General features: G+C 44.0%; 1 protein-coding gene across 1 annotated transcript; it reads right to left on the bottom strand.

Moving 5' to 3' along the window:
• Positions 1–2,523: 2,523 nt before the first annotated feature.
• On the bottom strand, positions 2,524–25,072 carry LOC132148759 (gastrula zinc finger protein XlCGF57.1-like). Its single transcript, XM_059557455.1, has 2 exons — positions 24,965–25,072; positions 2,524–3,962 (listed from the first exon to the last, which is right to left on the bottom strand). Exons 1-2 carry the CDS (start codon positions 25,047–25,049, stop codon positions 2,581–2,583), a joined length of 1,467 nt encoding a protein of 488 aa, XP_059413438.1. The 5' UTR covers positions 25,050–25,072; the 3' UTR covers positions 2,524–2,580.
• Between the last annotated feature and the right edge of the window lie 95 nt (positions 25,073–25,167).

Genomic DNA, 25,167 nt, shown 5'->3' with positions numbered 1-25,167 from the left:
GATAAATTGTATCAAAAAGGTATCGCGCTTGGTATGGAACAATGTTATTGTTTTGTTGTGTAAAGGAGGAGGGCCATCGCCACAAGACCTATCCGACACAGCGAAATTGGTACAAGATATATTAGGGAAGGATTCTCCTTCTCTAGTCGGTATTCCAGGCGTTCCTCAAAGCAGTTCGGGAAGCAGGTAAAATAATGCAAATGAGCGCTACAACCTAAATTACATATACATACATATGTATAAACTGCATTTTTTGCGTGCAGTTTGTAAAAAATCTTTTGTTTTCGTAAGTGGTTATAATAATAATAATAATAATAACAATACTTTCAGCCTACCTACTCATAACTGGGAGGATGTTCGAGTGACAAGCCACACTCCCAGCAATACAGCCCAAAGGTAGTGACATCTAGGTTATTATATATATATATATATATATATATATATATATATATATATATATATATATATGTATGTGTGTGTGTGTGTAACATTGTATAACTGTTCGTTCAATACTAAAGTAACTGTGAGGTAACTAACTGGTTATTTGTTTTGTTTTCAGACGTTCGTTTGAGGAAAGAGGATTGGAAGCCACCAAGGCTACACATCAGGGCTGGCTGAACTTAATCGAGAAGTTCTTTTGCTGCAGAAGAGAAAAGCAGAGGTGGAGATTTCTAAAATAGAACTGGAAAAGGAAAACTTGAATATGCAGAATATAGTTCTCCAATACAAAATTAACAAACTTGCTCGAGATGGATTAATAACTATACAACCAGTAGGGGAAGAGTAACACAAACTTTGATCTGTTGATAGGGTGTTTATTATTCAAATGATTTGTAATATACAAATTTTTAACAACCATATAACAATACTATACTATAATAATACCTAATGTGATTTGCTTACTGTAAATGTTTTATGGCTGTTTTATGTATATATTAGAGTCCTGAGTAAAGAATAAAGTATATAGAATAAAGTTTTGATTTTACTTATTTTTAATTATAAATGCACTGCTTTATACAGTATCTAAACACTATTATAGCCTACAGTTTAACATATTCTAGCTCACATTAGGAAAATAAATGTTGCACAAGCACATCTCGGATAGCATGTCCCTCTGTTGTCACATCCTCCACGATATGATTTGGCTGCACTACGCCTTCAGGTTCAGTGTAGTCATCCATGAGCACACCTAAGTCTTTGGATATGTTAAAGAGGACGACGCTTGCAATGATGACTCTCCCTGCTCTTGCTGGTTCTAGACGTAGCTCCCCGTGAAGACAGTGAAATCTCCTTTTAAGCTGCCCATTCGTTCTTTCAATGATTACTCTAGTTTTTGTTAGAGCAGTGTTGTATCTTTCCTGCAATAGGAAAAAATATTCAGTTTTACTTTTACTAATTGTATGCTTATTTATTTATCCATAAACAACTTAAATGAAGTAAATAAATTTTGCCTGTGCATCTCCTATTGGATTCCTGAAAGGTGTCATCAGCCATAAACGACAGGGATAACCACTGTCCCCCAAAAGTAAGCCCCTGTGTGATCCATTCTCAAAACTGCGATAAATGTTACTCTCTAATAACACGCGTGCGTCATGGGAACTCCCAGGCCACCAGCAGTAACATTTGTTATTTTGCAGTCTGGATCACATATTAGCTGGACATTTTATGGAATGGAAGTTTTTGCGGTTAACAAATTGATCTTCATATTGGTGAGGGGCTTGAATTCGGACGTGTGTTCCATCTATTACTCCGCAAATGCGTGGGAATCCAGCGACTGCAAAAAAACGCTCCGCTATTGCATCCTCCTCGTCTTTGGAAGGAAATTGTACGTATTTGTCAATTTGGTGACACAGAGCTAAGGCCACTCGATGTACAGTTCTGCAGACAGTAGATTTGTGTACTTTAAAGACGTCGGCGATGACAGAATGAAAAGTACCGCAAGCAAAAAAACGCAAGGCAATTAAAACTTGAAGAAGTGCTGGAATTGCATAACTTCGCCGGGTTTGGTGCTCAATGTCATGTTCAAGTGTTGCGGTGAGACGAAGGATTGACTGGCGGTCAAACCGATACTCTCTCAATAACTGCGTATTATTCATCTTCTACAAATATTACGATCTTTAAAAACACGCCTTGGTATTTCCTCCTCTTCGATTAACACTAAATCGGCCATCTTATTTTGAGTGAAAGTTGACTTAAGGGAGCTGTTTTGGTCCCTTAAATTTATTAAGCTAAAATGGTTACTAAGGACTTTGTAGCAACGCTTAAGGGAACACTTAGATAATTAAGGGGAAAAACTTAACAACAGCCTTAATTTCTTTAAGGAAACCCTTAGGGTTTTTTTCTTGCAACCCAAGTTTCACTAAGGGTACCTAACCTTATATCTAAGGGATTTCTTAGCTTAAGGAGTTTCATGCAACCGGGCACTGATCACAATGAGTCTTTGATTACCTCTGGACCAGGACGCACTGATCAGATAACATTCCAATCAGAAGCATGTTTACACTTGTCTTTTCAGTGTGTGGACATCATCCAGATACAGGTCACATGTTAATGACAAGTGTAGATGCAGCCTTTGATTTCTCATATGAACGTAAACTTTATAAAGGTAATTGAAACTCTGTCTGTCCAGTGTGAGTTCTCGTGACTGATAAGAGTTGCTTTGTCAGTAAAACTATTTCCACACTGTTGGCAGGTATAAGGCTTCTCTCCGGTGTGAACTCTCATGTGCTTCATAAGGTATCTTTTTTCAGCAAAACCTTTTCCACACTGTTGGCAGGTATAAGGCTTCTCTCCGGTATGACGTCTCATGTGCCTCATAAGGTTTGGCTTTTGAATAAAACCATATCCACACTGTTGGCATGTGTAAGGCTTCTCTTTGGTGTGAAGTCTCATGTGTGTGATAAGGTGTGCTTTTTGAGTGAAACTCTTACCACACTGTTGGCAGGTGAAAGGTTTCTCTCCAGTGTGAATTCTCATGTGCTTTTTAAGGCTTGCATTTTGAGTGAAACGGTCTCCACACTGTTGGCAGGTGTATGGTTTCTCTCCAGTGTGAATTCTCATGTGCTTTTTAAGGCTTGCATTTTGAGTGAAACGGTCTCCACACTGTTGGCAGGTGTATGGTTTCTCTCCAGTGTGAATTCTCATGTGCTTTTTAAGGCTTGCATTTTGAGTGAAACTCTTTCCACACTGTTGGCAAGTGAAAGGGTTTTCTCCAGTGTGAACTCTCATGTGAATTTTCAGCTTTCCACGTAGATTGAAACTCTTTCCACACTGTTGGCAGGAGTAAGGGTTCTCTCCAGTGTGAGATCTCATGTGTCTGAGAAGGCCTCCTTTCTGACTGAAACTGTTTCCACACTGTTGGCATGTGTAGGGCTTCTCTCCAGTGTGAACTCTCATGTGCTTTTTAAGGCTTGCATTTTGAGTGAAACTGTCTCCACACTGTTGGCAGGTGTAGGGCTTCTCTCCAGTGTGAACTCTCATGTGAGTTTTTAGGTTTCCATATAGATTGAAACTGCTTCCACACTGTTGGCAGGTGTAAGGTTTCTCTCCAGTGTGAATTGTCATGTGCCTTTTAAGGCTTGCATTTTGAGTGAAACTCTTTCCACACTGTTGACAGGTGAAAGGGCTTTCTCCAGTGTGAACTCTCATGTGGATTTTAAGGTTTCCACGTAGACTGAAATGGTTTCCACACTGTTGGCATGTGTAGGGCTTCTCTCCATTGTGAGATTTCATGTGCTTGTTTAGGCTTTCTTTTCGGTTAAAACTTTTCTCACACTGTTGACAGGTCAAATGCTTATTTTCGCAGGTTCTTGTCTTTTGAGCTCTATTTCTTGAAGTCGTCTTTTCAGCCTGTGAGCAAGTAAATGGTTTTTCTTCAGTTATGAACTCGTGATGTTTCTCAAGCTTATATTTCTCATCCGTTTCATTCAGAGCTTCACTCTCCTCTTTCAGTGTCATCAGACCTAAGGTGAAACAAGAAGAATAAATTGAACACATGACCTTCTTTTGGTATCTACTCATGGCTAGATTTATCTTCTAGTGATGTTAGATCAAGTAGTCAGGCCCATGCTTATAGGCTGATTTTTTCAGGGCAGTTTATTTCTGCTGCAAAAGTAGTTTACAGAGTAAAAGAACTCTACAGTCCATAGTGCTCCTGTGGCTCAGCGGTATAGAACTGCATTAGCAGCACAAAAGGTTGTGGGTTCAATTCCCAGGGAACACACATACTTATATAGAAAAGTGTTAGCTTGAATGCACTGTAAGTCGCTTTGGATAAAAGATTCTGTTAAAATGCATAACTGTAAATTTACAAATCATTTAAGGGACTACATCTTGTGTATTTTCCCCTTACTCAACCAAACTTGATAAGGCTATTTTATGCAATTGTGAGTGCAATTAGCAGGTAGGTATGAAAAGTATTACATATAGGAGAAAAAAATCTAAAATGTAATTAAATGTAAAAAAGTGTAATCTTTCATTAGAAAATTAAACTCTGGCAGGTCTACTGAAGTTGTTCCTGGCTGCATGTGGTTGGGGAGTCTGTCCAGTTGCCCTATCAATTTGCAGCGGAAAGAGTATACAGGTGTTCGGCCAAGCTTTTGATGCTGTCATGGAAAGGTCGGTTGTTTGGCAAAGTGTATGGCAATATTTCAGCCAAGTCAAAACACAGAGCTGCCTGTGGACGCCTGTCTGTAAATAATTGCGTGAAAAAACTATCTGTGAACACAGCAGCCGTGTACTCACCAGTTCAGATACACGTAAAAACCGCAAAAAGCATCCCAAAACATCGGCTGGCCAATACATCTTCGTCGATCACCAGCTCTTTCCATTTAAAACAAGAGACAACCACTGAATTTTAATCATGATCCAAACAAAGATACTGCAGTTTTTAATTTAAATGAGATGGTATAATTTAGAAATTTTGAATCAAAAACAGGATGCTTTGAATTCAGTTTTGTGAAACTAACATAATATCAGCATGAAACCGTGGAAGAGTTGAATGAGACGGAGATTCATTCTCTACCAGCAGGTGGAGCTTAAAGCGTTCCCTTGGTTTCTACTATAAACAAAGCAGCGCTGCACTTATGAACTTTTAATATCTATTTTTCTAAAAAAGAGTAAGTTCCCCTCAGACTGGAATTCATATAAACTTCTACACCTAAATGAATCATGATTTGTTTAGCATCTCAACCGATTTGAATAATCACATATATTTGAATCAATTTTTAACTGGCTCACGGTTAATCGTTACATCCCTATAAATGACTGAAAATAAATAAGTAACTTTTTAAACCATTTAACTGGTTGAATTAATCGGTCAAAATCCATAACCGGTTAAAATTAACATCTCTAAAACAAACTTTTCTTCCTCAAAAATCAAGTTTATTGTTTTTCTCTAGCATAGGTTGAGGACTAGTGCATCTGAGTCTACATACATGAGTGTTTATTTGAGTTTGGTGTAGCGTGCAAAAAATGTCTTCCTCTACAGATGCTCCTAGGTCTATTGGACCAATGACTTTTTGATAATGCTGATTCCGAAGTTCCACAGAGTGAAAAAGTACATTTTTGTCCAACACATTCCAAAGGACATAAAATGGATCTTGTGCTTACAAATGGTACATTTGCATCTCAACTATCATCTGTTGATATTGGTCTATTGGACCACTCAGTTGTCTTTTTTGTTTTGGAATTAAATCAACCAAGTGTGCGTACCACTCAATCTGTAAAATTCCGGAAGTGGGAATCTATTGATCAAACAGCTTTTTCGAATTCTGCTGTCACAGTGTCTGGGTTGTGTTCCCTGGGTTTCCACTAGATGTCCTCTTTTCTCACGGTGTCTTTCTCCTTATCACTTCCTGTTTAGTAATTGATTATTCTGCACCTGTCTCCTGTTCCCTCATTATCCTACTGTGTATTTATACCCGGTCTGTCTGAGTCTGTGTTACGGAGTCCTTGTTTAATGTTTAGAGTTATTCATGTCCGTCGCTTCTTGCCTTGCCTTGCCTTGCCTTACCTTGTCTTCGTGTCTTGTTTATGTTATGTTAGGATATTCTGGTTTTGACCCTGCCTGGACTGTTTACCCCTTTGGATTACCCTTCAAATAAACATCATACTTGCAATTGGTTCCCTCTCCTGTGTTATCTGTAACCCCAAACGTGACAGAAGGACTCCGTCACACTAGGAACCAGCGGTATGTCTGCTTATGTCTCCTCCCCAGCCACAGAGCGGGAGAGGAACGGATTTGAGGGAACTCGCCTGGTGGTTTTCCGGGGGACCAGGGGAGGTCGCCGAGGAGGGAGTGGTCGAGAGGAGATTCAGCACCGCTCTCAACCATGGCCTCCCTTTGACCTGGGGCTCGTGTGGGATGGATCAGAGCCACCGTCTCACCATGGCGGACGGAGAGTGGAGAGGAAGCGCACGTCTGCCGCGGTGGTGCCACAGCCCATGATTGCCGCTATTTCAGCGCCACGAGGCAGGATGGACGCCAACACAGCACCACAACACAAGGTGATCACCAGTCCAGTGCCACGGTGCAAGATGGTTGCCAGCCCAGCACCACAGCACAAGATGGCCGCCAATCCAGTGCCACCGCACAAGATGGCCACCAGCCCAGTGCCACAGCGCAAGATGGCCACTCACCCAGCGCCAATGCCCAAGTTGGCCACCGGTCCAGAACCACGGTCCAAGATGGCCGCCCGTCCCGAGTCATGGCCCAGAATGGCCGTCAATCAAGCGCCACAGCACAAGATGGCCGCTAACCCAGCGCCAATGCCCAAATTGGCCACCGGTCCAGCGCCAAAGTACAGGATGGCAACTAGCCAAGTGCCACAACCCAAGATGGCCGCCAGTCCCTGACCACAGCACAAGATGGCCGCTAACCCAGCGCCAATGCCCAAATTGGCCACCGTTCCAGCGCCACAGCCCAAGATGGCCGCCAGCCCGGCGCCAATGCTCAAATTGGCCACTGGTTCAGCGCCACAGCCCAAGATGGCCGTCAGCCTAGCGCCACAGCACAAGATGGCCGTCAGTCCAGCGCCACGGCACAAGATGGCCGCCAGTCCAGCGCCACAACCCCAGATGGCCGCCAGCCCAGCACCACAGTACAAGATGGCTGCCTGGCCAGAGTCATGGCCCAAGATGGCTGCTTGCCCAGTGCCGCTGCACAGGATGAGAGTCTCAGTTGACCCTCCGGAGTCGATTCGGGTGCTAGTGAACTCTCCAGAGTCGAGTCAGGTGCCAGTGAACTCTCCAGAGTCGAGTCAGGTGCCAGTGAACTCTCCAGAGTCGAGTCAGGTGCCAGTGAACTCTCCAGGGTCGAGTCAGGTGCCAGGGAACGCTCCAGAGTCGAGTCAGGTGCCAGTGAACTCTCCAGAGTCGAGTCAGGTGCCAGTGAACTCTCCAGAGTCAGGGCTAGTCACCGCTGATCCTCCAGAGTCAGGGCTAGTCACCGCTGATCCTCCAGAGTTAGGGCTAGTCACCGCTGATCCTCCAGAGTCAGGGCTAGGCACCACTGATCCTCCAGAGTCAGGGCTAGGCACCGCTGATCCTCCAGGGTCAGGGCTAGTCACCGCTGATCCTCCAGAGTCAGGGCTAGTCACCGTTGACCTTTCAGAGTCAGGGCTAGTCACCGTTGAACTTTCGGAGTCAGGGCTAGTCACCGGTGATCTTCAAGGACTGAGTCAAGTCACTGGTGATCTTCAGGAGCAAATACAAGTCACCATTGATCTTCATAAGCAAATCAAGTCACCAATGACCTTCATGAGCAGTGTCAGGCCAGCACCAATCTTCTGGAGTCCAGGAAGGACATCAGGGGATTACCATAGTTTCGTCGTCCCGTTGGTCCAGCCGCACGGGGGTCTGCTCCGCCTTGGGGGGCTCTGGTCCTGACCACATGGCTGTGGTTGTCTTCTGCTCCGCCCTGGGGGCCTTCCACCCTGACCACACGGCTGTGGGGGTCTTCCGCTCCGCCCTGGAAGACTCTGGCTTCGTCCACAAGGACGTGGTGGTCTTCTGCTCCGCCCTGGGGGGTTTCCGTCTTGACCACACGGTTGTGGTGGTCTTCTGCTCCGCCCTGGGGGGCTTCCGTCCTGACCACACGGTTGTGGTGGTCTTCTGCTCCGCCCTGAGGGGCTTCCGCCTTGACCACACGGCTGTGGTGGTCTTCTGCTCCGCCCTGGGGGGCTTCCGTCCTGACCACACGGTTGTGGTGGTCTTCTGCTCCGCCCTGGGGGGCTTCCGTCCTGACCATACGGTTGTGGTGGTCTTCTGCTCCGCCCTGAGGGGCTTCCGCCTTGACCACACGGCTGTGGTGGTCTTCTGATCCGCCCTGGGGGGCGCCACATGATGTCCTTATGGATTTCTGTTTCGTGTTTCTTGGTTTCTGTTATGTTTCTGTCTGTTCCCCTCAGTGAGTCTGGCCCTCCGTCCCTCCCACTGAGCCTCCACCTGTCCGCCTCCCTGCTGGTCTGTGTCGTGTCTTGTCGTGGAGCGTCTGGGAGCCGCTCCGTAGAGGGGGGGTCCTGTCACAGTGTCTGGGTTGTGTTCCCTGGGTTTCCACTAGGTGTCCTCCTTTCTCACGGTGTCTGTCTCCTTATCACTTCCTGTTCCCTTATTTGGTCACCTTCCTCCCGTTTTGTAATTGATTGTTCCCCACCTGTCTCCTGTTCCCTCATTATCTTTCTGTGTATTTATACCCGGTCTGTCTGAGTCTGTGTTACGGAGTCCTTGTTTACTGTTTAGAGTTATTCATGTCCGTCGCTTCTTGCCTTGCCTTGCCTTACCTTACCTTGTCTTCGTGTCTTGTTTATGTTATGTTTGGATATTCTGGTTTTGACCCTGCCTGGACTGTTTACCCCTTTGGATTTCTCTTCAAATAAACATCATACCTGCAATTGGTTCCCTCTCCTGTGTTATCTGTAACCCCGAACGTGACATCTGCTGTTTCCATCTTAGGTGATTTGCATTTAATTTATCATTGGATGAAAAACTTTCATAGTTGAATAATACTCTTAATGCGAACTTAGACACCATTGCTGCTCTGAGGACATGCAAGGTTACGTTTGCTCGTTATGCCCCATGGTATAATGAAAATCTGTGCATTAAGAAGGCTGCCTGTCAAAAAATGGAGCGTAAATGGCATCTCACTGGCTTGAATGTATAACATTTAGCTTGGAAGGATCTTCTGGGTGATCACATTAGGATCTGCTTATCCATCCATCCATCCATCTTCTTCCGCTTATCCGGGGCCGGGTCGCGGGGGCAGCAGTCTAAGCAGAGAACCCCAGACTTCCCTCTCCCTAGACACTTCCTCCAGCTCTTCAGACATAGTCTCTCCAGCGTGTCCTAGGTCTTCCCCGGGGTCTCCTCCCAGTGGGACGCGCCCGGAACACCTTCCCGGGAAGGCGTCCAGGAGGCATCCGGAACAGATGCCCGAGCCACCTCAGCTGACCCCTCTCGATGTGGAGGAGCAGCAGCTCTACTCTGAGCTCCTCCCGGGAGACTGAGCTTCTCACCATATCTCTAAGGGATCATCCAGCCACCCTGCGGAGAAAGCTCATTTCGGCCGCCTGTATCCGGGATCTTGTCCTTTCGGTCATGACCCAAAGCTCATGACCATAGGTGAGAGTAGGAACGTAGATTGACCGGTAAATCGAGAGCTTCGCCTTGCGGCTCAGCTCTTTCTTCACCACGACAGACCGGTACATCGACCGCATTACTGCAGAAGCTGCACCGATCCATCTGTCAATCTCCCGTTCCATCCTTCCCTTACTCGTGAACAAGACCCCAAGATACTTAAACTCCTCCACTTGAGGCAGGAACTCTCCACCAACCTGAAGTGGGCAAGCCACCCTTTTCCGACTGAGGACCATGGCCTCGGATTTGGAGGTGCTGATTCTCATCCCAGCCGCTTCACACTAGGCCGCAAACCGTCCCAGTGCAAGCTGAAGGTCCTGGCTTGATGAGGCCAACACGACAACATCATCCGCAAAGAGCAGAGACGAAATTGTGTTGTCACCAAACCTGACCCCCTCCGGCCCCTGGCTGCACCTAGATATTCTGTCCATAAAAATCATGAACAGAACCAGTGACAAAGGGCAGCCCTGCCGGAGCCCAACATGCACCGGGAACAAGTCTGACTTACTGCTGGCAATACGAACCAAGCTCCTGCTCCGGTCGTACAGGGACCGGATAGCCCTTAGCAAAGGGCCCCGGACCCCATTCTCCCGGAGCACCCTCCACAGGGCGCCGCGAGGGACACAGTCGAATGCCTTCTCCAAATCCACAAAGCACATGTGGACTGGTTGGGCAAACTCCCATGAACCCTCCAGCACCCTGTAGAGGGTATATAGCTGGTCCAGTGTTCCATGGCCTGGACGAAAACCACACTGTTCCTCCTGAATCCGAGGTTCTACTATCGTCCGGATTCTCCTCTCCAGTACCCTGGCATAGACTTTACCAGGGAGGCTGAGAAGTGTGATCCCCCTGTAGTTGGAACACACCCTCCGGTCTCCCTTCTTAAAAAGAGGGACCACCACCCCGGTCTGCCATCCCAGAGGCACCGTCCCCAACTGCCACGCGATGCTGCAGAGGCGTGTCGGCCAAGACAGCCCCACAACATCCAGAGACTTGAGGTACTCCGGGCGGATCTCATCCATCCCCGGTGCCTTGCCACCGAGGAGTTACTTGACTACCTCGGTGACTTCAGCTTGGGTGATGGACGAGTCCACATTTGAGCCCTCAGCCTCTGCTTCCTCAATGGAAGATGTGACAGCGGGATTGAGGAGATCCTCGAAGTATTCCTTCCACCGTCCAACGACATCCCCAGTTGAGGTCAACAGCTCCCCACCTCTACTGTAAACAGCGTTGGTAGGGCACTGCTTCCCTCTGCTGAGGCGCCGGACGGTTTGCCAGAATCTCTTCGAGGCTGACCGATAGTCCTTCTCCATGGCCTCACCGAACTCCTCCCAGGCCCGAGTTTTTGCCTCCACAACCACCCGGGCTGTGGTCCGCTTGGCCTGCCGGTACCTGTCAGCTGCCTCAGGAGTCCCACAAGCCAACCAGGCCCGATAGGACTCCTTCAGCTTGACGGTATCCCTTACTTCCGGTGTCCACCACCGGGTTTGGGGATTGCCGCCTCGACAGGCACCGGAAACCTTACGGCCACAGCTCCGAGCGGCCGCTTCGACAATGGAGGTGGAGAACATGGTCCACTCGGACTCAATATCTCCAGCCTCCCTCGGGATCTGGTCGAAGCTCTGCCGGAGGTGGGAGTTGAAGATCTCTCTGACAGGAGACTCGGCCAAACGTTCCCAGCAGACCCTCACAGTACGTTTGGGTCTGCCGAGTCTGTCCAGCTTCCTCCCCCGCCATCGGATCCAACTCACCACCAGGTGGTGATCTGTTGACCGCTCCTCCCCTCTCTTCACCCGAGTGTCCAAGACATACGGCCGGAGGTTGGATGAAACGACCACAAAGTCGATCATCGACCTACGGCCTAGGATGTCCTGGTGCCACGTGTACTGATGGACACCCTTATGCTTGAACATGATGTTCGTTATGGACAAGCTGTAACTAGCACAGAAGTCCAATAACTGAACACCGCTTGGGTTCAGGTCAGGGGGGCCGTTCCTCCCAATCACGCCCCTCCAGGTGTCACTGTCGTTGCCCACGTGGGCGTTGAAGTCCCCCAGTAAAACAACGGAGTCCCCAGTCGGAGTACTTTCCAGCACCCCTCCCAGAGACTCCAAGAAGGCTGGGTACTCTACACTGCCATTCGCCCCGTAGGCACAAACGACAGTGAGAGACCTATCCCCGACCCGAAGGCGCAGGGAAGCGACCCTCTCATTCACCGGGGTAAACTCCAACACATGGCAGCTGAGCTGGGGGGCTATAAGCAAACCCACACCAGCCCGCCGCCTCTCACCATGGGCAACTCCAGAGTGGTGAAGAGTCCATCCTCTCTCGAGGAGTGTGGTTCCAGAGCCCAAGCTGTGCGTAGAGGTGAGCCCGACTATCGCTAGTTGGAACCTCTCAACCTCACGCACAATCTCGGGCTCCTTCCCCGCCAGTGAGGTGACGTTCCACATCCTTAGAGCTAGTTTCCGTGTCCAGGGATCGGGCTGTCGAGGCCCCCGCCTTCGACTGCCGCCCGATTGTCTAAGCACCGGCCCCTTACGGTCCCTCCTGTAGGTGGTGAGCCCACAGGAAGGCGGCCCCACGTCGCTCCTTCGGGGCTGAGCCCAGCCGGACCCCGTGGATCTGCTTATTTCTCTCAGATTATTGAAAACAACCAAGGAAACCGAGACACTGCTTTAAGTTAATGCTGTTCCACCATGCCTGTTTCTCAGCAGTTATGCAATTCATTTCTTAATATTTTTTTTATTCAAAAGTTGATCATGTTTGTAAACAAATTTCTGTTTCACTAGTTTCTACTACCACGTCACTGTTCACCGGTGTTCTTTTTACCAATTTTTCTCAACTTGATACTGAGACTCTCAAACGGGAAGTATCTAGCATGAGCTCTACCACTTCCTTGACCCTATTCCCAGTAGCTTATTTAAATCTTGCTTTGATGCTTTATGTACTGCTGTTCTTAGTATTATAAATGACTCCTTACAGACTGGGGTTGTTCCAGCAGCATTAAAGATTTCTGCTGTAACCCCTGTACCAAAAAAAGAAAATGTGGCACTGGATGACTTCAATAACTTCCGTCCCATTTCAAATCTCGCATTTCTGGCAAAATTACTTGTGTAGTTTTGCTTCTCATTTGTGTAACCATCTCACGGTTAATAATCTTTTTGAACCTCTTCAGTCAGGTTTTCGTACATTTCACAGTAATGAGATGGCCTTGGTCAAAGTCACCAATGATTTGTTGATGGCTTCTGACTTCTGCAACATCTATTCTTATTCTTCTTGATCTAAGAGCCACGTTTGATACTGTGGATCACAGTCTATTACTTACTCGTCTTGAAAGAGTGTTTGGTGTGTCTGGGATTGCATTAAGGTGGTTGAGGTCTTATTTTCCGTACTGCTCCCAGTTTGTTTCTATGGGTGGTTATAGGTCTGAGATTAGCTTGGTCTCAACTGGCGTCCCTCATGGGTCCTTTCTTTTTGAACATTTATGTCACCTTAAGGTCACCTTTTGAGATTGCTGAGAGATGGGAACGAGACACTATGTCAGCTATGATGTATATGGGAACTCCTCCCTTCTCCACTTTAGATTAAATCTTATGGGCTAACACCAGCTGGGGACAGTTGGCCAATTGACGTGAAACATGCAAATACTGACAGGTCAGTAGGCAGTACAAAATGCATGGGTGCAAAAATTACATCAGAATCACGACTGAACGTTAGCACAGCTGATCAAACAGCGACCACGGCGGCTAACAATGTCTTGAACAGAGGTTACAATAGTAACCCGGAGACGTTCCCTTCTCGAGGCAGTAACTCGACATTACATCAGCTATGACGTATATGGGAACTATATTCAATCCTGCCATGAGAGCAGTTCAAGATAAGCCCTGAACGGGGGTCGATCACCCCTCACATAAGCAAGACTGTTCTGGCCAATGGCCGTGTCACTAAGAGTGCTCGCATCTGATAGGCGGAACTAGACCAATGAGACACCTGCTCCGACCCTAACAAAATTTGCATATCTTCAAGCAATAACATAAGGCTGCACTAAACAGGGCAGACACAACGCAACAAGCACTCAAGCCTTAGAGTAAAACAGAGTCGACGGTGTTTGCGGTGACAACTGCATAAACCTTACAAACCATAACACAGAGTTAACATCCATGGTAACTACTGTATAGCTGGTTAACAGTTCACAACACATGAATAAAACTTAACTCACCGAAAGTACATGTGACGCTACAGAGGGTACATCCAACTTGTAAAACCTGGTAAATATGTTCTGAGAAGACCAGCTAGCAGCAAAACATAAATACTGGCTAAACATACCTCTAGATCAGGCCCATGAGAAAGAATTTATATTGCCCTCGCAGAATGTGCTCTGATGTTGAGGGGACAATCCTTCCACTGGCATTCGCTAGCATTCGATAGTGGCCACAATCCAGTGAGAAGTCTCTGTTTTGAAACAGCACGTCCCTTATTACATCCACCAAGCACATGAACAGCTGGTCCGACTGACGAAAGGTGGCCTAGCGATGCATAAACATCCGTAACACCTTAACAGGGCCCTGGCGCCCTGAGCATCAGAATCATGCAGGGCTGACGGCTCAGCAGATAAGGTGGGCAGAGAAACAACATGTATTCCAAAACGGTGTTTTGAGTGACTTCGGAATGTAACCCGGTCCGGCTGGAGAGTGACATTAGTTGCCAGGTTCGAAACAGATGCAATATTATTCACCAAAAACTCCAAAAAGTCTACAATGCTCTTCGCCGAGGTGAGAGCAAGAAGCAAGGAAGTCTTCAGGGAAGCTCCTTAACCACTATCAAAGCAAAGGGCTCAAACATTGCTAGAGATAGAGCCCTAAAAACTAGCGCTAGATCCCACGGCGGCACAGAGGGTGGCAGTGAAGGACAGAATCTTTTTGCTCAACTGAGAAAACTGATTACAAGAGCGTTCTTACGGATCATTTGCCCGTCAACCGGGGGAACAAAAAGCGGCAATAGTGGTCAAATACACCTTCAGCATGTATGGCAAATTCCCGCAATCCCTACTGTGCTGTAGAACGGTCCCCGGGTCGATATGAATGTCCTCGCACCATTATATGATAACTCCCCACTTCAGCAGCGCCTCCGTAAGTGTGCTCAGCACTCGTGAGTGCAGAGCGTCCCACTCATTAGGGTCCCCGCAGCGGCCACACATAAAGGTGCCATAGCTCAGGGCCTGAGTACTATATCGTTCTGTTTGCTTGAGACAGCAGGTCCTTCCTGAGGGGGATTTGCCATGGGGGAGCCACCACTAACTCTCTCAGGTCCGCGAACCAGGGCTGATTCGGCCAGTTTGGGGAGCATGCTCACTCCACGGTTCAGAATACCAGGGATGTGCGCCGCTCTTATGGAGAGAAAGTGTCGGTCCACCCACAACAGGAGACTCGCTGCCTGTTTGAGTAGAGCTCTGGAGCACAAGCCGCCATGGCGATTTATGTACGAGACCACAGTCGTGTTGTCGGTTTGAATCAGTACATGTTGCTGCCTTCTCTGTGACTCCGACCACAGGCCTGAGGCAGGTACACCCAGGCGCACTGCTCTCCAGCTTGAAGTTGACGTGTTTGTTGAGAAAAGAACATATCCGGGCTGTTCCATGGTCTCAAAGTGCTGACGCAACTGTGAATGACCGTAATGCACATGTGGACCAAAGACCACGCACTCGGCCAAACTCGAGTTACAGCCAAAACGTAGAGGCCACATATGCAGCAGACCCAGATGGCACACTGAATAAGCTGCCGCCATCAGTCTCAGAAGCCTCTGAAATTCCCTCAGTGAAAACGACCTGCCCGGTCTGAAATAGCGCAGAGTCGATGAAATTGCCTCTATACGCTCTAGAGAGAGATGGGCTCGCATCACCATCAAGTTCTAAAATATTCCCAGATATGCTATAGTCCCAACTCTGTAAAAACACACTCTTCTGCATATTCACATGCAGTTCCAGCGTATCCAAAAGGGCGAAGCATTGTTTCCACGTGACTGATTAGCACATCTCTTGAGCGGGCTAAAATTAGCCAATCGTCCAGATAATTCAACATGCGCATTCCGCTCGATCTGAGGGAATATTTTACTCTACCACTCCCTCCTTGAGCAGATTGAGAACTTCCTGTCGCAGAACAGGAATGTTTTGGGGCAAAGTCAGTGACGGGACCACACCATTGAAGCGTGGAGCTCTGCATTTGAACTGGAGAGATTATCCGTGCGCCGCTCTGAGACCGGGCGAGTGACACAGTGTTGGGTGCAAGAGAAAGAAAAAGCTCTTTTGTTGATTGTATACGTTGCTTCGATTGTGGAACTCACACAAACAGCATTTAAACACACATAGCAATCGTTGCCCATAGGAACATGGGGGACATGATGCATTTGAACATGGCGCTTGGGGGGGGGCGGGGTCTCCCGCACGCTCTCTCTTCCACTTTATCGGTCCGTCAGGGAGACTGCTCGGTGGCCAAGGATAGAGCGCTGGCTCTCTCGCTGTGCGGGCTCTTCAACGTTTCCTCCCAGGCCCTTACCACTGCTGGTTTTGGCCGAAACAAGCATCCGGTTCAGAGTGGTCTTAGAGCCTGGCGAGGTGCAGAAGAGCGGAATCTCGCAGATGAAGACTGGAGTGAGCGACGGGGCATCTCCCTTGACTTTATGGAGGCATAAAGTCAAGGGAGAAGCCCATAGAGAGTCCATAAAAGCAACGGAACAAAATTATTCAACAACTTCTGCACGATTTGGTGGGTGAATCAGATTTCTCTTGGCACAGCGATTAGAACACTTACAATTGTCAGACAGGTTGCTCACGTGACATCTACGTCATCAAGCTCAGTTTGAGTCTGCGTAGTATGCTCGACCCCCAGGAAATACGTGCTTCTAATTGACTTCACTTGTCTCCATTGAATCCAATGGGGTCGCTGTGTCCATTTCTTTTAAGGTGGATGTGCTAAGGAGGACCATGAAAGTGTCCATTTTTGAAAGTCCTGTGGTGTGACTGATGTAGTTCGAGAAAAAAAAATTTATATATATATATATATATATATATATATATATAAAATAGAATCATATTCAGGTTTAAAACAATTAACTCGTCGTTATCTTTAGATCACGTCCCAAAACCATTCAAGCTGCCGGTTATCAAGCCTCTTATTAAGAAACCAAAACTAGATCCTAGTGTACTGGCAAATTATAGGCCTATTTCAAATCTTCCATTTATGTCTAAAATTTTAGAAAAAGTTGTGTCTGCTCAATTGAGCACCTTCCTGCACAAAAATGATCTGTATGAAGAATTTCAGTCAGGTTTCAGGCCCCACCATAGCACAGAAACTGCACTTGTTAAAATTACAAATGACCTGCTTCTTGCGTCAGATCAAGGCTGCATCTCATTTCTAGTCTTACTTGATCTTAGTGCTTTGTTCGACACCATAGATCATGACATACTCATAGATCGATTACAAAACTATACAGGTATTCAAGGACAGGCTCTAAGATGGTTTAGATTCTAGCTGTCTGATCGCTACCATTTTGTTTACTTAAATGGGGTGTCATCTCATTTATCATCAGTAAAATATGGAGTGCCACAAGGATCCGTCCTAGGTCCCCTTCTATTTTCAATATACATGTTGCCCCTTGGTAATATTATTAGAAAATACTGAATTAGCTTCCACTGTTATGCTGATGATACTCAGCTATATATCTCAACGAGACCAGATGAAACTTCCCAATTATCTAAGCTAACAGAGTGTGTTAAAAATGTAAAAGATTGGATGACAAATAATTTTCTCCAATTAAATTCGGATAAGACAGAGATATTAATTATTGAACCAAATAACACTACACAGAATCTTGTAGATTACAATCTGCAACTAGACGGATGTACTGTTACTTCCTCTACAGTCAGAAATCTGGGTGTTATATTAGACAGCAATTTGTCTTTTGAAAATCATATTTCCCATGTAACAAAAACTGCATTCTTCCATCTTGGAAACATTGCCAAGCTACGAAACATGTTATCTGTTTCTGATGCAGAAAAGCTAGTTCATGCATTTATGACCTCTAGACTGGACTATTGTAATGCACTTCTAGGTGTTTGTCCTGCTTCTTCAATAAACAAGCTACAGGTCGTCCAAAATGCAGCAGCTAGAGTCCTTACCAGGTCAAGAAAATATGATCATATTACCCCAATTTTACAGTCTCTGCACTGGCTACCTATTAAGTTCCGTATCAGTTACAAATTATCATTACTTACCTATAAGGCCCTAAATGGTTTAGCTCCTGCGTACCTAACTAGCCTTCTACCACGCTACAACCCATCACGCACCCTAAGGTCACAAAACGCTGGACTTTTGGTAGTTCCTAGGATAGCAAAGTCCACTAAAGGAGGTAGAGCTTTTTCACATTTGGCTTTTTCACAAACTCTGGAATAGCCTTCCTGATAATGTTCGTGGTTCAGACACACTCTCTCGGTTTAAATCTAGATTAAAAACACATCTCTTTCGCCAAGCATTTGAATAATGTATCTCTTAAATTGTGAGTGTAGTTGCATCTGCATTTTTATTCTTTAGCTTGGGTTAAACTAATTTTACTTTGTTGGAACAGCAGCTATGCTAATGATGTCTCTATTTTGTTTCTATGTTTTGCCACGGGATTTACATCCCGCGGTAACTAGGATTTACACAAGCTCCAGTCTGGATCCAGAACACCTGAGAAGAGATGATGCTGACCCTCAGAGGACCCCAGATGATGCTAACCTTGAATCAACAAACAGAACTAACAATTATTGCTACATGTGTGACTGCATCATATAATAACTATTAATTAATAATATTGATAGTTCATCGTCTAGCTGACTACGTCTTGTACTATTATTATTATTTTTTATTTTTTCAAAAATCCTGTCAAACGTGCACAAACTACTAGCTACTACTAAATATTGTAGAAACATAATTTTCTGTAAAGTTGCTTTGTAAGGATTTGTATTGTAAAAAGCGCTATACAAATAAACTTGAATTGAACTGAATTGAAGAATCTATCTTCACAATGTAAATGTTGGACCGGCAGTTTGCTCGCTACAGGATCAAGCACATAACAGAGACCAGGCCAACAGATAGAAATACCCGTGCATTCTAGCAGCATGAAAACATGCGCCTACTGACTGACTCTTTGGTTTTTAAAAGGCATGATTTCAACCAAAAGCCTGTCTAATCTTCTTTTCTCCATTATTTGTAACACAGAGGAACAAAACCGTATGTACAAGCAGTGCACCAACTGCTGTTTTGATAAGGTGCGTCTCAACTCACACAACCCTGATGAATACGCTAGCTGGTAGCATTGGGAGCGGGTGAAGGTGACTGTAGGGTAAAAGGTGTTCACGAACTAGGTGAAAAAAGGGGTTGAGGGAACACTGGGAAAGCTGGCAGAGACCTTCCAGCGTGACCTGGAGTCAATTGCAACCCATCAATTCAACTGGATGCACCAATCAGCCAAAATGAGGGAGTTAACCCTCTGGAGTCGATTAACGCGGATACGCGTTATGAGGCATTTTCTCCTGATAACCCCGAAAAGAACTTTACACTTTCAGTTTTGATCGTACAGATAAGAGCAATACATCAATCGAATCTGTAAAGGGTCTACTTTTTTTGCATACAGACATAACAAAACTTATGAAATAAAGATAACAAACAAGGTGCGCTGTCTGCAGCCTTTGTCTGCGCTGATCTTCTTTTACAAACACGTCATTAAAATGAACTGTAACTCCGTGAATACTCGACGAAGACACATGAGACACATCTATAGAAAGCCTGACATGTCTACTTTTAAACTAAACAAGTGCCGCCGAAAACAGATATTCTGTGATAAAGTAATCCATATCAAAACAACGCGATGTCCGTTTTTCACGTCTCCCTTCATTATCTTCTAATGTGACCACGCCCCCGCGCCGAACGCGCTATTCAGATTCTAATGTTTCACTGAAGCGCGCGGCTTGAATACGCCCATAACAGAAGAAAAAGCAGCGAGACCGTCCAAGTTTTTTTTTTACTGTTTGCTTCGCGATGAGAGGAATAAGACATAATTCACCCCAAAAAGATGTGATGTGGTTGAGGATTTGAGAAATGGATTTCCTCAGAAAAAAAAGAATGAAGCACTTTATTCAGCAGAGATCATAAACATGAGTAAGTCTCTTTTTATTTATTTATATACTTGTACTAGTTTTCACATAACGTGTAAACATTTTCCTAGTTAGACTTTTTCCAAACTATAATTCCTGACAATGTATAATCAAATGAAATATTATGAAGTTACAATAACAATATACAGTACTATACCATTCAAAAGTTTGATAATATAAAAATATTATAAATAATATAAATGTTACATATAATATAAATGCAACTAAAAATGTACCAAAAAATGCTGTTCTTTCCATTTATTCCCCCTAAAAAACCTGAAAAATATTCTCAGCTCTTTTCAGCATTTATAATAATAATAATAATAATAATAACAACAACAATAATATTACTAAATGTTTTTTGTAGAAAATAAGATTGTTAAAAGGATTTCTGAAGGATTGTGTGACTGGAGTAATGATGCAAAACAATTTGTTTGAAAGTCAGCTTTGATTGTTCCTGATAAACTGTTTAACTGCTCCCCCAAGTGGATATCAAATTATGTTGTGGGATAATTAAATATATTCTAAATAAACTACAAACATAAAATTATATAGATTTATTTTGTTCTCACATTCTTTCTTGTAACTCCTCACTCTCAGTGGCACAGATGACTGAATGGCTCATTATGCAGCTCATTATGCGGCCCATTATGCGGCTCATTATGCAGCTCATTATGCGGCTCATTATGCGGCTCATTATGCGGCTCATTATGCGGCTCATTATGCAGCCTTCGTCTTCTCAGGTGAAAATCACAATGATATTCATGATAGTTGACACCTACTCGCATATGACTTTTACCAACAAAAAGTGTCTTAGAAAATTTAAATCAATATATTGTTCTCTGTGAGTGAGTAAACAAGATTTTCACATAATTTAGAAAGAAAAATTCTAGGCTACAAGCTCCAGTTCTCAAAAATCCCGGGAACCATTGTTCTGTATGTGTTTTTCTGCCTTATTCAAGTGTTTTAACATTTTTAGTTTTTCACTAACCACGCATAATATTTTTTTTCTCAAAAACACAATCATGTACATACATGCATTTCACATATTATTATAGCCCAGTTTGTGCTGATTACAGTGAGATTAGACTTTAGCCATTTAGATATTTATAAGAAACTGAAAAAAGCACAAATGTCAGGGCATGACAAAACTTATCCAGGCCCCAAAAATACCCTTAGACTCCAGAGGGTTAAAGGAGAAATTGCAAGAAAATTATTTGGTGTTGCACGTTGATTTCTCTGAAAATTATGGATGCAAGCTGAACATAGAAATTCAATCTTTCCACTTTGGTGGAAATAGAAACCAAGTAACCATACAGGTCCTTCTCAAAAAAATTAGCATATTGTGATAAAGCATATTGTGTCATTATTTTCCATAATGTAATGATAAAAATTAAACTTTTATATATTTTAGATTCATTGCACACCAACTGAAATATTTCAGGTCTTTTATTTTTTTAATACTGATGATTTTGGCATACAGCTCATGAAAACCCAAAATGCCTGTCTCAAAAAATTAGCATATCATGAAAAGGTTCTCTAAACGAGCTATTAACCTAATCATCTGAATCAACTAATTAACTCTAAACACCTGCACAAGATTCCTGAGGCTTTTAAAAACTCCCAGCCTGGTTCATTACTCAAAACCGCAATCATGGGTAAGACTGCTGACCAGAAGGCCATCATTGACACCCTCAAGCAAGAGGGTAAGACACAGAAAGAAATTCCTGAACGAACAGGCTGTTCCCAGAGTGCTGTATCAAGGCACCTCATTGGGAAGTCTGTAGGAAGGAAAAAGTGTGGCAAAAAACGCTGCACAACGAGAAGAGGTGACCGGACCCTGAGGAAGATTGTGGAGAAGGACCGATTCCAGACCTTGGGGGACCTGCGGAAGCAGTGGACTGAGTCTGGAGTAGAAACATCCAGAGCCACCGTGCACAGGGGTGTGCAGGAAATGGGCTACAGGTGCCGCATTCCCCAGGTCAAGCCACTTTTGAACCAGAAACAGCGGCAGAAGCGCCTGACCTGGGCTACAGAGAAGCAGCACTGGACTTTTGGACAAATTTTGCATGTCATTCGGAAATCAAGGTGCCAGAGTCTGGAGGAAGACTGGGGAGAAGGAAATACCAAAATGCCTGAAGTCCAGTGTCAAGTACCCACAGTCAGTGATGGTCTGGGGTGCCATGTCAGCTGCTGGTGTTGGTCCACTGTGTTTTATCAAGGGCAGGGTCAATGCAGCTAGCTATCAGGAGATTTTGGAGCACTTCATGCTTCCATCTGCTGAAAAGCTTTATGGAGATGAAGATTTCGTTTTTCAGCACGACCTGGCACCTGCTCACAGTGCCAAAACCACTGGTAAATGGTTTACTGACCATGGTATTACTGTGCTCAATTGGCCTGCCAACTCTCCTGACCTGAACCCCATAGAGAATCTGTGGGATATTGTGAAGAGAAAGTTGAGAGACGCAAGACCCAACACTCTGGATGAGCTTAAGGCCGCTATCGAAGCATCCTGGGCCTCCATAACACCTCAGCAGTGCCACAGGCTGATTGCCTCCATGCCACGCCGCATTGAAGCAGTCATTTCTGCAAAAGGATTCCCCACCAAGTATTGAGTGCATAACTGAACATTATTATTTGAAGGTTGACTTTTTTTGTATTAAAAACACTTTTCTTTTATTGGTCGGATGAAATATGCTAATTTTTTGAGACAGGCATTTTGGGTTTTCATGAGCTGTATGCCAAAATCATCAGTATTAAAACAATAAAAGACCTGAAATATTTCAGTTGGTGTGCAATGAATCTAAAATATATAAAAGTTTAATTTTTATCACTACATTATGGAAAATATTGAACTTTATCACAATATGCTAATTTTTTGAGAAGGACCTGTATATACAGTGGTTGCCTACACCAAAACAGCCATTCAGAGCTTTGCAACCATCTCAAAATCTCTGAGGTATGATGAGTGTGCTGTATGGGCTCACTTACAGCCAGTCATTGAAGACCTCGCAATGCAGCATGACACACAGTTTGAGTCACTCCACCTCATCAGTGCTGGTCCTGTGACACAGTATCTCAACAAGGCAAACTGTTTCCTAATGAGTACACTGCCATTTACCTGGGGGTTCCAGTATCACATGGAATTACAGTGACTGGTTTACAGTGACTGTTTTCTCTACAACACCAGGGGAGGTGTTTCATAGGGCAGTAAGTTGCTCCACACAAAAGTGTGTGGCTGCTTCAAGGCTACAAAAGTCACAATGGCTGGTGACAGTCCAGCTCAAGAGATTACCCCATCCCTACCCCGTCCTTCTTGGATGAAGATGTCGAAAGTAACCAAGAACAAGTGTTTGAAGTGGGAAAGTTTCAACATAGTAAAATATGATGAGAAGCGATATGTGGGCCAAGTGTTGAATATTCAGGGAGAGGAAACTGTATGGTTCAACATGGAAACAAGAATGCCTTCCAGTGGCCTGACAAAGATGATACCATTTACTTCTAGCGGAGGGACATAATTGGTAAGATTTCAGAGCCTGAGCCCCATGGTCGAGTTGCGAAGTTAACGAACATGGACTGGCTCATGTTCAACCCATAAGTTTACCATTTCTCCTATGAAATAATTTCTACATCTTTTTTTTAATATTGGCTCTTTTGTTAGTGACGACTCCAGAATGTCAAATTCTCGTTCACTGGAGTCTTTCTTCAAAGAGCTGAATTGCTGATTTTAACATGCTTTTAATTATTTAAGCATGATTTTAAGGACTTTCTCCTGAGAAACAAGATATTTGTTTAGTCTCTTAAGTTAAAAATAGAAATGAATGGTCTTTATGTCTGGGTCTAATTTGACGCCTATAAAATGTTAATTATTCAGTAGGTCTTGTTCACTATGTTTTTAGTATACACTAAGTAATAAGATTGTACTGAAATGTTGCATTTTCATCAATGTTCAAATAGAGATGCAAATTAATTTGTTACAAAAGTATTCAAATAATTTCACCATAAATGTTCATACAGTGTCTCATTTCATCCTGTGGTGTGACATCACTTCAAACACAATTAAACGACTTTTACTATGTTAACTAGCTTAAATAATTATATGCATTTGAAACATCGCATAATATAACTATATAAAAAAAAATAAACATTTTCAAATATTTTTTCTCATTTTACACAATATTTCCACTGGAGTGAGTGGTAAAAGATTGCACAAGCAAATAATATAATTGACACACAGCTGTTAAAAAAAATATGCATAATTTTAATGATCATTCTTTAAGAATATTTGTCAAAACTTAAAACATATCTGATTGGTAGTTGAAATTAATATTATTTCAATATTTGCATTTTATAGTAATGTCATGTCACACCGCAGGACATATTTTGCCTGGAGCTGTGAGAAAAGCTTAATAAATTACATAATGAGAAAAAAAAACTGCTCACCTCCAACAGTTTCAAAAACAACAGTATTTGAACTTTACCAATTAATGCAATTCTCAAGCAATTTAGAACTGTGTTTTAAAAAATACTGTTTCACCTTTATTTGTCATCTGTCCATCTACAAAATTCAGCCACCAGGATTTAACTGGGACTAGGATTGGCAGTCATATTACTCCAGTAATAGATTCTCTGCACTGGCTCCCGGTCAGGTTTAGAGTGGATTGCACAATTATGATGCTTACTTTTAAAGCACTACATGGTCTGGCAGCACATTACCTTACAGAAGTGTTACATCCATACACTCCTAGTCATAGATTGCGTTCCTCTCAGTCAAACATGTCTAAGATCTATGGGTGAGAAGGCTTGCTCTTTCTATGCTCCTGTCCTTTGGAGTTCTCTGCCTCTTGAACTTAGAGATGCTCAGAATTATGATGTTTGTAAGGTTCAACTTATGACTTTTTTTAAACTTGCATTTGCATGTTGATTTTGTATTGCTTTTAATTGTATTGATTATATTGTGTTCAGCACTTTGAGAAGCTGCTTTTAAAGGCACTTTATAAAATAAAGTTTTATTATTTTTCTTAAATATCTGCAAACATGGTATTTTTATGCTTCAGGAGAATCAAAATCTTACATACAGCACCTTTAAATCTTCTGAGTATTTTGTAAATGAGTTCAGCTTTGAGAAAGAAAACCAACCTGTTTGTTCCTCAGTTTCTTCTTGTTTGACACTGAATACTTCTTCAATCTTCAGGTCTTCACTCTCCACTTTAATAAACGCCATCTTTATAATAATAGTGTCACGAGAATTTCTTCAGAGTTTCTCTGTGCTTGGACGCTCTGTAAAAGCTTAAGATGATAAAAAGTTAACAGAAAGAAAATAAATCAAACTACATCTGGTT

This window comes from Carassius carassius, chromosome 9 (assembly GCF_963082965.1).
Source record: "Carassius carassius chromosome 9, fCarCar2.1, whole genome shotgun sequence".
Classification (NCBI taxonomy): Eukaryota; Metazoa; Chordata; class Actinopteri; order Cypriniformes; family Cyprinidae; genus Carassius; species Carassius carassius.
Note: the sequence above shows the minus strand (reverse complement) of the source record. Positions and strands in the feature narration are given on the sequence as shown.